This window comes from Giraffa tippelskirchi, chromosome 10 (genome assembly GCF_054371585.1).
Source record: "Giraffa tippelskirchi isolate mGirTip1 chromosome 10, T2T-mGirTip1v1.2.pri, whole genome shotgun sequence".
Lineage (NCBI taxonomy): Eukaryota > Metazoa > Chordata > Mammalia > Artiodactyla > Giraffidae > Giraffa > Giraffa tippelskirchi.
The window spans coordinates 86,882,914-86,899,560 of NC_137284.1; the positions used below are offsets into that span (position 1 = coordinate 86,882,914).

At 37.1% G+C, this 16,647-nt stretch overlaps 2 protein-coding genes across 15 annotated transcripts in view; one reads left to right on the forward strand and one right to left on the reverse strand.

The window, feature by feature from the left end:
• The window catches only part of LOC145524092 (platelet glycoprotein 4), a 210,929-nt gene that overhangs the window by 180,114 nt on the left and 14,168 nt on the right, over positions 1-16,647 (reverse strand). The window lies entirely within an intron of this gene.
• GNAT3 (G protein subunit alpha transducin 3) overlaps positions 325-16,647 on the forward strand; it is a 55,956-nt gene continuing 39,633 nt past the window's right edge. The window contains exon 1 of the mRNA XM_081535655.1: positions 325-2,825. Coding sequence (XP_081391781.1) covers positions 2,708-2,825 — 118 coding nt within the window. The 5' untranslated portion in view covers positions 325-2,707. The remainder of the gene's footprint in view (positions 2,826-16,647) is intronic.

A 16,647-nucleotide genomic window follows, 5' to 3' on the forward strand; every position in this document is an offset into this window, starting at 1 on the left:
CTGATTAAAAAAAAAAAAAAGATGTACTTACTGGGCTAACAGTTGTAATCATAGATATGAACACTATTTCAGACTAAAATTGGGCTTCCCAGGTGGCACTAGTGGTAAGGAACCCGCCTGCCAATGCAGGTAGACACAAGAGATGTGGGTTCGATGGTTCGATCCCTGGGTTGGGATGATCCCCTCTAGGAGGGCATGGCAACCCACTCCAGTATTCTTGCCTGGAGAATCCCACGGATAGAGGAGCCTGACAGGCTGCAGTCCATAGGGTTGCACAGAGTCGGACATGGCTGACGCACACACAGACTAAAATTGGCCTTTTTGTTGATTTTTTTGAGTCACTTTAAAATTTGAAGGGTGTTGAGACAGATCCATCATGACACTGAACCTTGGAAATATTCAACCATGCTGTCACCTCAACAGAGCACACACAAAAAGGTCCCAGGTCTCTATCAATGTACTAAAAAAAAAATATTTTTGAATATTTCCAATAGTTAGCACTATGTCAAATACTATGGAGGATACCTAAGCTAATAAAATACTGTACTCACTCTAACAGAATTTACTATTTTGTTTCCATAATTTTCTTAGGTCCAGAAAAGCATAGTGAGTGATAAGTGAAGCAACATGGATTAATAGCCGTATTAACAACCACAGCTCATTAGTGAAGCTGAGTTCCAGGCACCCAAGGGAGAGGAATGAGAAGCCTTTCTCTTCTCTCTGGCTCTCCTCAGCTTCCCTCCCCTAAATATAGATACACCTTGAATTTAATGTCAAGATTATTTTAGCGACTAATGAAAAAACTCACGTAACAATCTCATAAAGTTGAAGATAAAACATTCTGAGTCACACAGCAAAGCAGAATTTTCTAATTGTATACAGTGCAGATAATATACAATTATACTCCTGGAAGAGTTGGTCAGTTTTCATCAGCAGCCCACTTTGAAGTCTTAGTAAATTGTATACCCTTTCAAAGCCACGGTATGTCCCCAGCAAAAAAATAGGGAGTATATTTACTTGAATGCAGTTATAGGAAGTACCTTATCTATTCATAATTGCTATGGAACACATAGGAGTCTTTTATTTTCAAGGTACTCTATATTCAATTTTGATGTGAAAACAAAAAGGAAAAGATTTTAATGTTTGTGTTCTTTTGCATTGCTGTTAGTGTGGATAGACTCAGTGTTCATGAGCAAATATAAATAAACCAGCCGGTGCAAATCTTGTTCCTTTAGGGCAGGCCCTTTGCATTTTAAAAGCAACATCACATGCTTTGCATACCTACCTTTCCACATTTTTATACTATCATAACATGGCTTGAGCAGATGAAATCCAGAAAGTTTTGACTATGCTTATATATTGACAGTCTAATATTTTATGTGAAAAAGTAAACAAAGCAGGACTATGTATTGAATTTGGCAGCCTATTTCCTTGATCTATGAATATGCAAAAATACACCTGTTCAGAGTTTGTCCATGATCCCACAAGAACAGCACTAACATGCTGATGGACTGACTGTATTCTAATATTTCCTGGTTAGGCACATCCACAAATCCAAAAATGTGCACTGAGATATTTGCCTCCTGCCACAGGTAGCCAACTCTGCTTAAAAGGAAAACATCACTTGACTATCCAAGTGTCTTATGCTTCATATAAACAAACAAAAAAAAATTGTATAACAGAATCTCTGTCCCCAAGCTCGTAGATCGTTGAGAAGGACAAGACAACTGTTGGGGTAGTTGAAAGGCATGGAACATATTTAGGTATATTTACTGTTCTCACCTTTCAGGAAAAACCAAATGACCTACTGTTGCAAAGAATATTGCTTTTTATTCCCTCAGTACCAAATCAATAAAAGTCCTTCCAGCACAACAGCTGTTCCTTAATGGCCCCAAAGACTTAATGCACTACCTGAATCAAACACATTTCAGTGTCTACACCAAGCAGACCCTCAATTAATGGTGATGGATTGACTTTCTCACAACCAGTAAAAGCTCAATTTATAGAAATTGATCCTATGAGACAAACATAAATAATTTAAGAGCACTGTGTGTTGAATTCTATGTTTGGCAACACAGCAATGTGTATAGATCTAAGAACTATGTGTATTTTTTTTTAATGAAAATGTTTTCTAGTTAGCTGACAGATACTAAGAGTGTCTCAATCATTTTGAGTCATAATCTAAGCACAGCAAGACTATAAATCTGGGTGATTCAATATAAATATTCTGATAGTGATATCATAGTGATTATGAAGAATCTGAAGACTCATATACCTAAGACACAAGTTTGTTCATTAGTAATTATAACTTTAAATCTTGCAATAAAGATTGCCTACTAGTGATAAACACTATTTGAATTGTCCATTTCAGATCATCTTTAGTGCATAGATTTTCATAATTTTCTACATTATTGTGTACTACTCTTTAAGGAAGATGAGCAGGTTTGAAGGAGTGCCAGAAGTAACCACTTAATTTGAAAGCATAATGAATTTTCTCTTTAGCTACCATAGGACTGTGTGGTTTTACCCTTTGTCAGGTGACAGCATCTCCTTAGTCAAAGCAGAGTCTTAGAAAATGAGGGAATGGGCTGTTAGGTACTTCAGCAGAGCATTGCTCTTACATCCTATGTCCAAACCAGAGCACCAGCTGTGCTCTACATTCCAAAAAGTTTGAGCAAATAAACTGACAAGCATCTAACACTACAAGATGGGAAGTGGAATTAGTTCAGAGAGCAAGGAGTCAGCCAAAAGATCAAAAGAATTGGAGAAAAAGCTTCAGGAAGATGCTGAGCGAGATGCAAGAACTGTAAAGTTGCTGTTGTTAGGTAATATCCTTTTTTTCTTTTGCCTTTAAAACCCTGCTATTTTTTCAACTGTGATGTATTTACTTTTCTCAAACTTTAATTTCAAGGGTATTACCATATGGGAGATTTATTACGAAAATGTGTTTCGAAATTGATTCTATGTGTGCTCTGTAAATATTTACTTTTTTGCTTAGCATTTTATTGCATGTCTTTTATTAAGCAGAGAGACAAATATTTATTAGATGACTCAATTTCTCTATGTCAATAATCTTTTATTATTAAAAACTCATGGACATTTATTATTTTAATGTACTCTAGTCATTTCCTGGGAGAAGGCAATGGCACCCCACTCCAGTACTCTTGCCTGGAAAGTCCCATGGATGGAGGAGCCTGGTGGGCTGCAATCCATGGGGTCACTAAGAGTTGGACACGACTGAGCGACTTCTCTTTCACTTTTCTCTTTCCTGCATTGGAGAAGGAAATGGCAACCCACTCCAGTGTTCTTGCCTGGAGAATCCCAGGGACAGGGGACCCTGGTGGGCTGCCGTCTATGGGGTGGCTAAGAATCGGACACGACTGAAGCGACTTAGCAGCAGCAGCAGTCATTTCCTGAATATCAAATTTTTAATATGGAAAAAATCCTTTAATTACATGTTACAAAGATTTATGTCATTTTGTTTGGAAATATTTTGTTTGGTATCAACACTAATGTGTTATTTAATTACTTATACTGTTAAAACCAATTAGTCAAATTATTTAGAGAGTAATGATAAAGTACTTTAAAAGATACTAATAATACTATTGAGGCTTCTGAATACTGTCTGTATAATTGAAAAATACTCCATTTAAATCCTTTTAGGATATTTAAATATTCATTTAGGTCAGGAATTATGTCTCTTCTATTTTTTATTCCCTCAAAATTCAGCACACTATTTAACCACAACTATGAATTTAATAAATGATCAATGAACTGAAAGAATGAATATAATTTATATATCATGCATTTTTCTAAACATGTCACAGTCCTTAGAAGATAAATACGATTTTGAAATAAAGACCTATGAAAAGAATATAAAACAAGAACTTCAACTTAATCATAGTTACATGTTCCTCCTGCTCTTCATTATACACAAAAGCACTCCATTTTATTTCACAAGTGTGAATCTTTCACACAACAAAATATTCTCATTTTTGTCTATGGGTTCTTTTACCATGTCTAATTTGCTCCCAGTGGCAAGAGTATCTCAGAAACCAACTATAAGATTCCCAGCACTTGCTCTTCCAAGGAAAGAAAATGTTTTCTCTCTTTACGCCCAATTCCTGAGGCCTCACACCCACAGCACTTACAAGTAACTACCAAGAGAGGTTGGTAAGTTAGAAAGATGTAGGGGTCAGCTCTTATGAAACCAGCAAACGCAACTTCCCTAACACTCCAGAGTATTCTGAGACTTTGATCAAGAGTGAAAGTAATAAGTGGACATAGAGAAAACAAACAAAAGATGAGAGGGAACACCAAACATTCCAGCAAGTACATTCTGTGTCCCTCTTGTACTAAGAACCATGGCACAGGACTAGTAACACAATACTCAGAATCCCTATGTTTGAATAAAATTTCAAAAGAATAGATATTTTCAATACATGAATTATTTTTAGATTAAAGTGATGGGCTACATAAAGAGGAAAGGGTAACGTTATAGATGATATACAAAGAATTTTAGTGGTACTATTACATCTTTTAATATCCTAAGACAATCACAATTGCATAAATTCATCTCCAGTGTTACCATACATTTGGATTCATTTGGTTCCAACAATATGTCACTGAACTTCTCTGTCACATCTTATTTACACCAATGAATCAAATTCTCTGTAGCTTTCCCCATTCAGTGATACTTCAAACCCTTGACTAAATTTTTCCTTCTGGACTCTATATGAATTCTATGTGGTAGTTTAGTCACTAAGTCGTGTCCGACTCTTGTGACCCCATGGACTATAGCCCACCAGGCTCCTCCATCCATCGGATTTTCCAGGCAATAATACTGGAGTGGAATCTTGCTGAAACAGGGATTGAACCCGGGCTCTTGCACTGCAGGCAGATTCTTTGCCAACTGAGCCACCAAGAAAGTCATATGAGTTCTATATCTAATGATAAAGTTGTCAAAGTTCAAAACAATGAAATCTTGTAATAACTCTGCTTCAATTCTCATGTTTTGAATTGAAAGCAAATTATCTAACCTATTATCTTTATATTCAATTTGGCCTCATTAACATATAAAAGCATTCAGTGGAACCAAAGTAAACCTTCCCACCCTCAAATCCCCTCACTAATGAAATGTAATTTCTCCCATCATTGAAACAATGATTCTCATTCATCAGTCTTGTCTGAACAACTGTTTTGTAAGCAATGAGTGTACGTCCTGTGGGACCAACCAGGAGAGCCTTGGTAGAAATCAGAACTTGAGTCTAGCTCTACTTTTATAAAAACAGAAATCTTAAATTTATAGAAATCTGAAAAAAATATTTTCAACAGAATTCATTATTTATGTTGATCCCCTTGTTATCCAGTGAATTTTGAGGTGCTTAAACACAACACAACATTCCAAGTTAACAAGTGCTGTGGAGTAGATGTACTATTTGGTATCACTGGACACAAAATTTCACTTAATTTGAAGAGCTATCTATAACAAAGTGCACTTTACAACTAAAGGATCACCTTGAAGACAGACTCCCTTTTATTCTACCTTTCAGACATTCAGTAAAACTATACAAGAGATGCCAAATCTGTTTCTATAGCAAAAAGCAGGCTTCTGGAGATCAGTCCTGGTTGTTCATTGGAAGGACTGATGTAGAAGCTGAAACTCCAATACTTTGGCCACCTGATGTGAAGAGTTGACTCATCGGAAAAGACCCTAATGCTGGGAAGGACTTGGGGCAGGAGGAGAAGGGGACGACAGAGGATGAGATGGTTGGATGGCATGGGTTTGGGTAAACTCCGGGACTTGGTGATGGACAGGGAGGCCTGGCGTGCTGCGATTCATGGGTCGCAAAGAGTCGGACACAACTGAGTGACTGAACTGAACTGAACTGAACTGAGGAAACACTGGAGATGACATACATTCCTGGCTTATTTGATAAAACTGTTATCAAGACAATAATGCCATGGAACGTACTGTTTTTTTAATTAGCCTGTAAAGGTGCCCCAGAAAGAGTGCATTTTAGTAAGAAAAAACAAATGCTAATGTATAAGCTCGGAGAAGGCAATGGCACCCCACTTCAGTACTCTTGCCTGGAAAATCCCATGGACAGAGAAGCCTGGTGGGCTGCCGTCTATGGGGTCGCACAGAGTCGGACACGACTGAAGCGACTTAGCAGCAGCAGCAGCAGCAATGTATAATCTGTTCTTTTTTTATAGATTTCCTATGTTACTTTATTTTTTAATTTTATTTAAATTTTTAAAAAAATCTTGATTTATAGATGATTGATTGCACTTCAATTCCATTCAAAAGAAATACCTGTCTTTTCATTGTGAGATCATTGTGGTTCATGTTTCTGTTTTTCCTATATCTCCTTTCTTTATACTTATTATTTCAAATTTCAGTTCAAATTTATTTATTTAACACATTACTTTTTTTTTTTTTACTTTTACAAATTTTCATCACGTGAGCTAGATAGAGTCAGAGCTCCAAAGTACAGGAGAAAAAATAGCTTTGTTTTTTCATTATATCTGAAACCTTGCCTCATTCATTCTACAATTTTCAGTTATGATATTTTAATGAGCTTTTAGCCAGTGATTTCCAGCACTGTCATGGACTACTCAATACTGATAGTCTACTCCTTTAATTCTAAAACCATTTATTTTTTATTTTTCTGTGCTATCTTGTAAACATCACAGTATCATTTTTAATGTATATGTGTATGTACATTAATTTTATGTAATTATCAAGTAATGCAATGTACATCTACACATGTACATCCTTTTATGTATATCAAGAGGAAAGAGGACATAAGACTTATACTATATCAAAGTTCTTACTTGTATTCTGTTTAAATAGGTCTTTTTATTTTTAAAAGCATTTCTATATATGGGTGGGAAAGAATGCAGAAAACTGGCGATGTTCCTCCGTCACTGGCTCAAGTATAAATTCACCAAGTATAGAAGCTCTATTGTATGTTTCTATAACACCAGTAGAGTCAATGCTTGTCTGTGGATGTGATCACTTACACGGGTCCCCTGGAATAATTATGTTACAATTAAAACTTGAAAAGCATATTAGAAAAAAAAACACAGCTTCTTTCAGATAACCGGTGATATGAATCTTGTAAACAACATGTAGAAGCTATTCCTGAGTAATGTTTCCAATTTTTTTAAATTAAAATCGTTCTTTGTTACATTAATTCATTTTGTTTAAAAATATTTTACAATATTTTATTTTTATAAAGATATCAATCTTTTGGGTGTACAAATATTTTTACTATTTGTACAAATATTGTACAAATGTTTAAAATTGTTTTTCAGTAAAGTGGAAAGAAACAGTCTATTTGGAGAGTTTCAAATTGTCTCCAAAGCAACTATTTGCACCATAGCAATCTGAAACCTGCAGAGGAAAAGTCAAATATTTACAGTTGTATTTGTTTATAACTAATGACATTTGGCAGCATCAAATAGCTCTCTACACTGTCCCTTTTTTCTAACGGGCAAAAAACACTTAGACAAACATTTTGCAAATATTTGATTGTTTTAGATTAATTTATATCTAATAATCAGGACACATTAACAGACTCATATGAAAGATGTAAACCCTCACATGAAAGATGTAAACCATTCATTAAGGCATTCCATATTTAGCCAACTTATGGTATTTGTTAATGAGATTAAATACCTGTCTTGCTGAGAATAACTCTCGTTAACTGTAATGTGACAGAACATCTCATGTTATATCACAGAGCATTTTTATATTCATTTGCTATATTCAAACCTTAATTACTGATTTAAGAGCAATACTGTACTTTTAAAAATATTCAGATAAGCAACAGGAGTGAACACAATTTATTTACCCCTCCGTTAATTAAAAAGGAAAGAGGGTAGTGAAACATTTGATGGTATAAAATCTCCATGATAACGGTTACATAAAATATACTTCCAGTTAAGATTTACACTCAAATTCAGAATCCACCTCCTTATTTAACCTTCCTACAAATATATCAATGTAGAATTTGCCTCTAAGGAAGTGGGATTCAAGCTGAAACTGAAGGTAAAGCTCATCAAGATATAAAAATATTCATTCTGTGTATTAGACTCCGATGCTAATAAACTAGAGTCAGTTCAGTGGCTTAGTCATGTCTGATTCTTTGTGACCCCATGGACTGCAGCATGCCAGGCCTCCCTGTCCATCACCAACTCCCGGAGTCCACCCAAACCCATGTCCATCGAGTCGGTGATGCCATCCAACCATCTCATCCTCTGTGCTCCCCTTCTCCTCCCGATTTCAATCTTTCTCAGCATAAGGGTCTTTTCCAATAAGTCAGTTCTTCACATCAGGTGGCCAAAGTAGTGAAGTTTCAGCTTCAGCATCAGTCCTTCCAATGAATATGCAGGACTGATTTCCTTTAGGATAGACTGGTTGGATCTCCTGGCAATCCAAGGGACTCTCAAGAGTCTTCTCCAACACCACAGTTGAAAAAAACATCAATTCCTTGGCACTCAGATTTTTTTATATTCCAACCCTCACATCCACGCATGACTACTGGAAAAACCACAGCTTTGTCTAGACAGACTTTTGTTTGCAAACTAATGTCTCTGCTTTTTAGCATGCTGTCCAGGTTGGTCACAGCTTTTCTTCCAAGGAGCAAGCGTCTTTTAATTACATGGCTGCAATCACCATCTGCAGTATTTTCAAGCTCAAGAAAAGAAAGTCTATCACTGTGTCCATTGTTTCCCCATCTATTTGCCATGAAGTGAAGGGGCCAGATGCCATGATCTTATTTTTTTGAATGTTGAGTTCTAAGCCAGCTTTTTCACTCTCTTCTTTCACTTTCATTAAGAGGCTCTTTAGTTCTTCGCTTTCTGCCATAAGGGTGGTGTCATCTTGCATATCTGATGTTACTGATATTTTTCCTGGCAATCTTGATTCCAACTTGTGCTTCATCCAGCCTGGCATTTCGCAAGACATACTCTGCACTTAAGTTAACTAAACAGGGTGACAATATACAGCCTTGATGTACTCCTTTTCCTATTTGGAACCAGTCTGTTGTTCCATGTCCAGTTCTAACTGTTGCTTCTTGACTTGCATACAGATTTCTCAGGAGGCAGGTCAGGTGCTCTGGTATTCCCATCTCTTTAAGAATTGTTCACAGTTTGTCATGATCTACTCAGTCAAAGGCTTTGGCATAGACAATAGAGCAGAAGTAGATGCTTTTTTGGAACTCTCTTGCTTTTTCGATGATCAAAAGGATGTTAGCAATTTGATCTCTGGTTCCTCTGCCTTTTCTAAATCCAGCTTGAACATCAGGAATATTTCATAGTTCACATACTGTAGAATCCTGGCATGGAGAATTTTGAGCCTTACTTTGCTAAGTGTGTGAGATGAGTGCAATTGTGCAGTAGTTTGAACATTCTTTGACGTTGCCTTTCTTTGGGATTGGAATGAAAACTGACCTTTTCCAGTCCTGTGGCCACTGCTGAATTTTCCAAATTTGCTGGCATAATGAGTGGAGCACTTTAACAGCATCATCTTTTAGGATTTGAAATATCTCAACTGGAATTCCATCACCTCCACTATCTTTGCTCGTAGTGATGCTTCTTAAGGCTCACTTGATTTCGCATTCTGGGATGTCAGGCTCTAGGTGAGTGATCACACCATCATGGTTATTTGGGTCATGAAGATCTTTTTGTATAGTTCTGTGTATTCTTGCCACCGCTTCTTAATATCTTTTGCTTCTGTTAGGTCCATACCATTTCTGTCCTTTATTATGCCCATCTTTGCGTCAAATGTTCCCTTGGTATAGAGATTTTCTTGAGGAGATCTCTAGTCTTTCCTATTCTATTGTTTTCCTCTATTTCTTTGCACTGATCACTAAGGAGGGCTTTCTTATCTCTTCTTGCTATTCTTTGGAACTCTGCATTCAAATGGGTATATCTTTACTTTTCTCCTTTGCCTTTAGCTTCTCTTCTTTTCACAGCTATTTGAAAGGCCTCCTCAGACAACCATTTTGCTGTTTTGCATTTCTTTTTCTGGGGGATGGTCCTGATCACTGCCTCCTGTCCAATACCACAAACTTCTGTCAATAATTCTTTATGCACTCTGCCTATCAGATCTAATCTCTTGAATCTATTTGTCACTTCCTCAGTATAATCATAAGGAATTTGATTTAGGTCACACCTGAATGGTCTAGTGGTTTTCCCTACTTTCTTCAATTTAAGTCTGAATTTGGATATAAGGATTTCATGACCTGAGCCATATTCAGCTCCTGGTCTTGAGTTTGCTGATTGTATAGAGCTTCTCCATCTTTGGCTGCAAAGAATATAATCTTTGAGCCATGCCGTATAGCACCACCCAAGATAGATGGGTCATGGTAGAGAGTTCTGACAAAACGTATTCCACTGAAGAAGGAAATGGCAAACCACTTCAGTATTCTTGCCTTGAGAACCTCATGAACAGTATAAAAAGGCAAAAAGATAAGATACTGAAAGATGAACTCCCCAGGTTGGTAGGTGCCCAATATGCTACTAGAGAACAGTGGAGAAATAACTCCAGAAAGAATGAAGAGACGGAGCCAAAGCAAAAACAACACCTAGTTGTGGATGTGACTGGTGATGGAATTAAAGTCCAATGCTATAAAGAGCAATGTTATATAGGAACCTGGAATGTTAGGTCCATGAATCAAGGTAAATTGGAAGTGGTCAAACAGGAGATGGCAAGAGTGAACATTGACACTTTAGGAATCAGTGAACTAAAATGGACTGGAATGGGTGAATTTAACACAGATGACCATTACATCTACTACTATGGGCAAAAATCCCTTTGAAGAAATGGAGTAGCCCTCATAGTCAACAAAAAGTCCAAAGTTCAGTACTTGGATGCAACCTCAAAAATACCAGAATGATCTCTGTCCGTTTCCAAGGCAAACCATTCAATATCACAGCAATCCAAGTCTATGCCCCAACCAGTAATGCTGAAGAAGCTGAAGATGAATGGTTCTATGAAGCCCTACAAAACTTTCTAGAACTAACACCCAAAAGAGATGTCCTTTTCATTATAGGGGACTGGAATGCAAAAGTAGGAAGTCAAGAGATACCTGGAGTAAAAGGTTAATTTGGCCTTGGAATTCAAAATTAAGCAGGGAAAAGGCTACCAGAGTTTTGCCAAGAGAGCAAACTGGTCATAGCAAACACACTATTCAAGAAACACAAGAGAAGACTCTACACATGGACATCACCAGATGGTCAATAAACTAGAACTCAAAGGTTTAATTCCTGCCTCAATACTTTATATTCAAATACAATTTGCTACTTAGAATTGTTTTTCTTTTAAGATATCTAGAAATTTCACTCCCTGACCAGCATATGATTCTTTAACATCTCATACTTGTTCACACTTACTGAATTCTATTTTTGATGTCATATCATTTCCCTTCAAAGTTGACCATTTTACCTGTGTCCCTCCTAAAATTCTAAAATATTCTTTACCCTAATCCTCTATCTTAATTGACATTCACAACCTCAAACCTAGATTACTCCTCAAAGTTTCCACTTATTATTGTTCTAATAGCACTGTTCCCAACTAATTTCTTCCAAAGTAACATTATTTAACATCTTTTCAGCCCTCAGTGCTGACATTGGTCCCATGTAAACACCTAATTTCCTTCATTCCCAGGTGCTGTAGAATAAAATGATGTATCATTCTCAGTCTCCTGGTTGACAGTTTCCTGTTTTTAACTTTCATTTCAGTTCAGTCACTCATTCATGTCTGATTCTTTGTGATCCCATGGACTGCAGCACACCAGGCCTCCTTGTCCATCAACAACTCCCAGAGTTTACTCAAACTCATGTCTATTGAGTCGGTGATGCTATCCAACCATCTCATCCTCTGTCGTTCCCTTCTCCTACTGCCTTCAATCTTTCCAAGCATCAGAGTCTTTTCAAATGAGTCAGTTTCCACATCAGGTGGCCAAAGTATTGGAGTTTCAGCTTCAGAATCAGTCCTTCCAATGAATATTCAGTACTGATGTCCTTTAGGGTGGACTGGTTGGATCTCCTTGCAGTCCAAGGGACTCTCAAGAGTCTTCTCCAACACCACACTTCAAAAGCATCAATTCTTCAGTGCTCGGTTTTCTTTAAAGTCCAACTCTCACATCCATACATGATTACTGGAAAAACCAAAGCTTTGACTAGATGGGCCTTTGTTGGCAAAGTAATGTTTCTGCTTCTTAATATGCCGTCTAGGTTGGTCATAGCTTTTCTTCCAAGGAGCAAGTGTCTTTTAATTTCACGGCAGCACTCACCATCTGCAGTGATTTTGGAGCCCCCCACAATAAAGTCTGTCACTGTTTCCACTGTTTCCTCATCTATTTGCCATGACGTGATGGGACCAGAAGCCACAATCTTAGTTTTTTGAATGTTGAACTTTAAGCCAACTTTTCCACTCTCGTCTTTCACTTTCATCAAGAGGCTCTTTAGTTCTTCACTTTCTGCCACAAGGGTATTGTCATCTGCATATCTGATGTTATTGATATTTCTTCCAGTGATCTTGATTTCAGCTTGTGCTTCATCCAGCCTGGCATTTTGCATGATGCACTCTGCATATAAGTTAAATAAGTAGGGTGAGGATATACAGCCTTGATGTACTCCTTTCCCAATTTGGAACCAATCTGTTGTTCCATGTCCAGTTCTAACTGTTGCTTCTTGACCTGCCTGCAGAGTGTCAGGAGGCAGGTCAGGTGCTCTGGTATTTCCATCTCTTGAAGTATTTTCCACAGTTTTTCCAATACACACAGTCAAAGGCATAGCATAGTCAATAGAGCAGAAGTAGATGTTTTTCTGGAACTCTCTTGCTTTTTTGATGATCCAACGAATGTTGGCATTTGATCTCCGGTTCCTCTGCCTTTTCTAAATCCAGCCTAAACATCTGGAATTTCATGGTTCACAAACTGTTGAAGCATGGCTTGGAGAATTTTGAGCCGTTGCTAGTCTGTGAGATGAGTGCAATTGTGCAGTAGTTTGAGCATTCTTTGGCATTGTCTTTCTTTGGGATTGGAATGAAAACTGACCTTTTCCAGTCCTGTGACCACTGCTGAGTTTTCCAAATTAGCTGGCATATGAGTGCAGCACTGTAACAGCATCATCTTTTACGATTTGAAAGAGCTCAACTGGAATTCCATCACCTCCACTAGCTTTGTTCGTAGTGATGCTTTCTAAGGCCCACTTGACCTCACATTCCAGGATGTCTGGCTCTAGGTCAATGATTACACCACACTGTTCTTGCCACCTCTTCTTAATATCTTCTGCTTCTGTTAGGTCCATACCGTTTCTGTCTTTTATTATGCCCATCTTTGCACGAAATGTTCCCTTGGTATCTCTAATTTTCTTGAAGAGATCTCTAGTCTTCCCCATTCTATTGTTTTCCTCTATTTCTTTGCACTGATCTGAGGAAGGCTGTCTTATCTCTCCTTGCTATTCTTTGGAACTCTGTATTCAAATGGGAGTTTTTAACTTTAGTCAAGCTAATAATTATTTTACTTATTTGTAGTTTTCTACTGCTGCTGCTGCTAAGTCGCTTCAGTCGTGTCCGACTCTGTGCGACCCCATAGATGGCAGCCCACCAGGCTCCGCCGTCCCTGGGATTCTCCAGGCAAGAACACTGAAGTGGGCTGCCATTTCCTTCTCCAGTTATGAAAGTGAAAAGTGAAAGTGAAATCGCTCAGTCACATCTGACTCTTAGCGACCCCATGGACTGCAGCCTACCAGGCTCCTCCATCCATGGGATTTTCCAGGCAAGAGTACTGGAGTGGGTTGCCATTTCCTTCTCCAATGCATGAACTAAAATATTCCAAAAGGCAGCTATTTTTTCTACATTTTCAACATCACTTTCATCTACAATCTCCTCTCCTTCCACCTCACCCTAGATGACCACTGCTCGTAAGCCAGTCATCAAACATCATCTCCAAACTCACTAACCTTTCCTTCATTCTCTTCCACTTTAACTAGTTTTAAGGAATTTGTGGTATTCCATTCTCATTTAAGGCTAACTTCAGCCTTTGTGCTATAAATTGTATCCCCTTCTATATTTTAAGAATTTTCCTTTATGAATTATCCCCTTTGTCACTTTCAAACTTCTCTGCCAGCTCCTTCCTATTGGCATATAATGATATTTCTTCCCAGTCACCTAGAGATTTTTCTTTGATTCCGTAAAGCTCATTTGATTTCACCTTATATAGTTATCTTTTAAAATGTTTTCATACTGAAATACTTCTCAAACTAGTCTATGGTCACTGCTTCTATTGCTATACTGTTTCCATTCTCTTCAGTTAATTGAGATCTAACTTGTATATTCATTCTCCTCTTTACCAAAAAATGATCTCTCACAGATCCCTGATAATCTGCAATTCACAAAAGTGAGACCTCAATAACTGAATTTTTCTTAACTCCTGTTACACTGCAATTCTTTCTAGTTTTTTATATCCCTCTACTCCTCACTTCATTCAAGTTTGCATCTTTTTTCTCCATTTATAAATGGTTTTACTCACCAAAATTTGTCCTTGAGCCTTTGTGTTTTTCAGTCTGTACTATTTCAGGGACCTCATATCAGGACATAGCTATCACTTCTAGAAGAATGACTCTAACATCCTTTCTTTTGCCCAATTTCTGGATCCATATTTGTGTCAACTACAAATTAGCAGTTGCCATGGTTACTTGCCATCTACCTCTGCAAGGATTAAATCATGTGCTGTGATAGCTGCTGATCTTCAACATCCCCTTAAAGAAGTTCAGGGTAGAAAACAGAAATGAGGCACCCTGTTCTTTGGAAAAACTGGCAGAACAAGTCTTCAGATAGATGTTTTCCGGACCCAATTTTATAAGCTCAATTCTTGTATTTCCTTATATCTAGAAAAGCACTAAAAGCACTAACGTCTACTCCTCATGACTAGGTGTAACCTTCATGACACTAGAAGAAACTTTTTACAAAAAAATGTGTGCTTGATTGTATGTACTCCCCCTTCTCCAAAATTACATATATAATGACTCCCCCCCTACCTCTTTGGAGCAGTTTCTCAAAGCTATCTGAAATGTTATCTTCTGGGCTATAGTCTTCATTTTGCCCCCAAATAAAACTTAAACTCTCACATTGTACATTTTTTTTTAAGTCAACAATTGTTATTTATCAATAATCTGATTACACTTTGGAGCACCTAACAATTATCTTCTAAGTTTATCTTGCTGTCCATTCATCCTCAGACTTCATCTTTTTAATGAGGCCCTTCATTATATTCTTTTCCATTATATTCACCAGAGTATTTCAATCTTCTTTAACTCTTTTCTTTGTAATCATTCTCTATTCATTGTCCAAAGGTCAATCTTTGTTACAAAGCTTAGTTTTAGCCTTATCTCTGATAGGATGGGTCTCATGTTTCTCTTTTATTCCACTACTTCTGTTATGGTTTTCAATCTACAAGGAAATGCTATGAAATAGCATTTTCATTATATAGAGAAGAAAATGAGAATTTACTGAGGTAATTCAATTTCTAAGATCACACATTAGTTTACAGGAGAACAAAGGCTTTAATTTTTATCTCTGTCATTTTAAAATTAGTATCCACATTCTAAGTTTTATGAAAACAGTGAATATGTCTGCTTTTGCCCTTCACTGAAATTCTAGCACAGAAAAGCATGCATGCATAATGCATGGAAGAATGACAGAGTTGGGAACCTAAAACATTTCTGTAGGTTGGTCATGATGACTAAAGCATAGATATACATTTTGCATTTGCAAAGAACTGGAAAAAAACATGTATGTCATATAATAAGGTACTTAAGTCAATGAAGATTTTGATAGATTTTTAGAAATGTAAATGAGAATAATAATACTTGGATTTTTTTGTCTAAGACTATCCAAGATATGCTATAAGACACAGACTTTATGCAGGTGCTTGAGGTAAGTAGGCCAATTAGGAAATTGTCACTACTCTGCAAACACTTGATGAGATTGTAAATTAAGGCAGAAATTATAAGTTTGAAAGTGAGATTTGAGGGACCTTAATGGACAAAATAATAGAACTTGGTGACTTGACTGCCTGTGGCTGTTAAGTCAGAGGAATGATTAAGGGCAGAATAAGGAATAGTGATTATTTTATTCATCAGTATGTGAAATACAGGACAAAGTTTAGGTTGGGGACAAAACAAAAAGAGTACTTATTTGAGACATTCAAATTTGTGTGGTTTGGAGAACAACCAAGTGTAGATATCTATTAAACAGATGAACATATGGGTCCAGAAATCAAGAGGGGTCAAGTGAGAGCTGCTAATTTGATGTATTCAATTCCTGTTCTCCTTTTCCCAGATATACAGTATATAAAGGCCAACTGTATAATTAACCAAGGTATTAGTTTGAAGCATTAATTCATACAAAATGCTCAACTGTTCCCCAACTAAGGAACACTTAGATAAATTCTACCTATCAATCCATCTTTCTATCATCTACATTTCTATCTAAAGCAGGCTTGTATGGGAAATATCACATAATTATATATTGCATTGGTTTCCTCCCCACCTTTTTAGCCTAAGAAGTACATTAAAAAGAAAGAAAGTGAAGTCGCTCAGTTGTGTCCAACTCTTTGCAATCCCATGGAC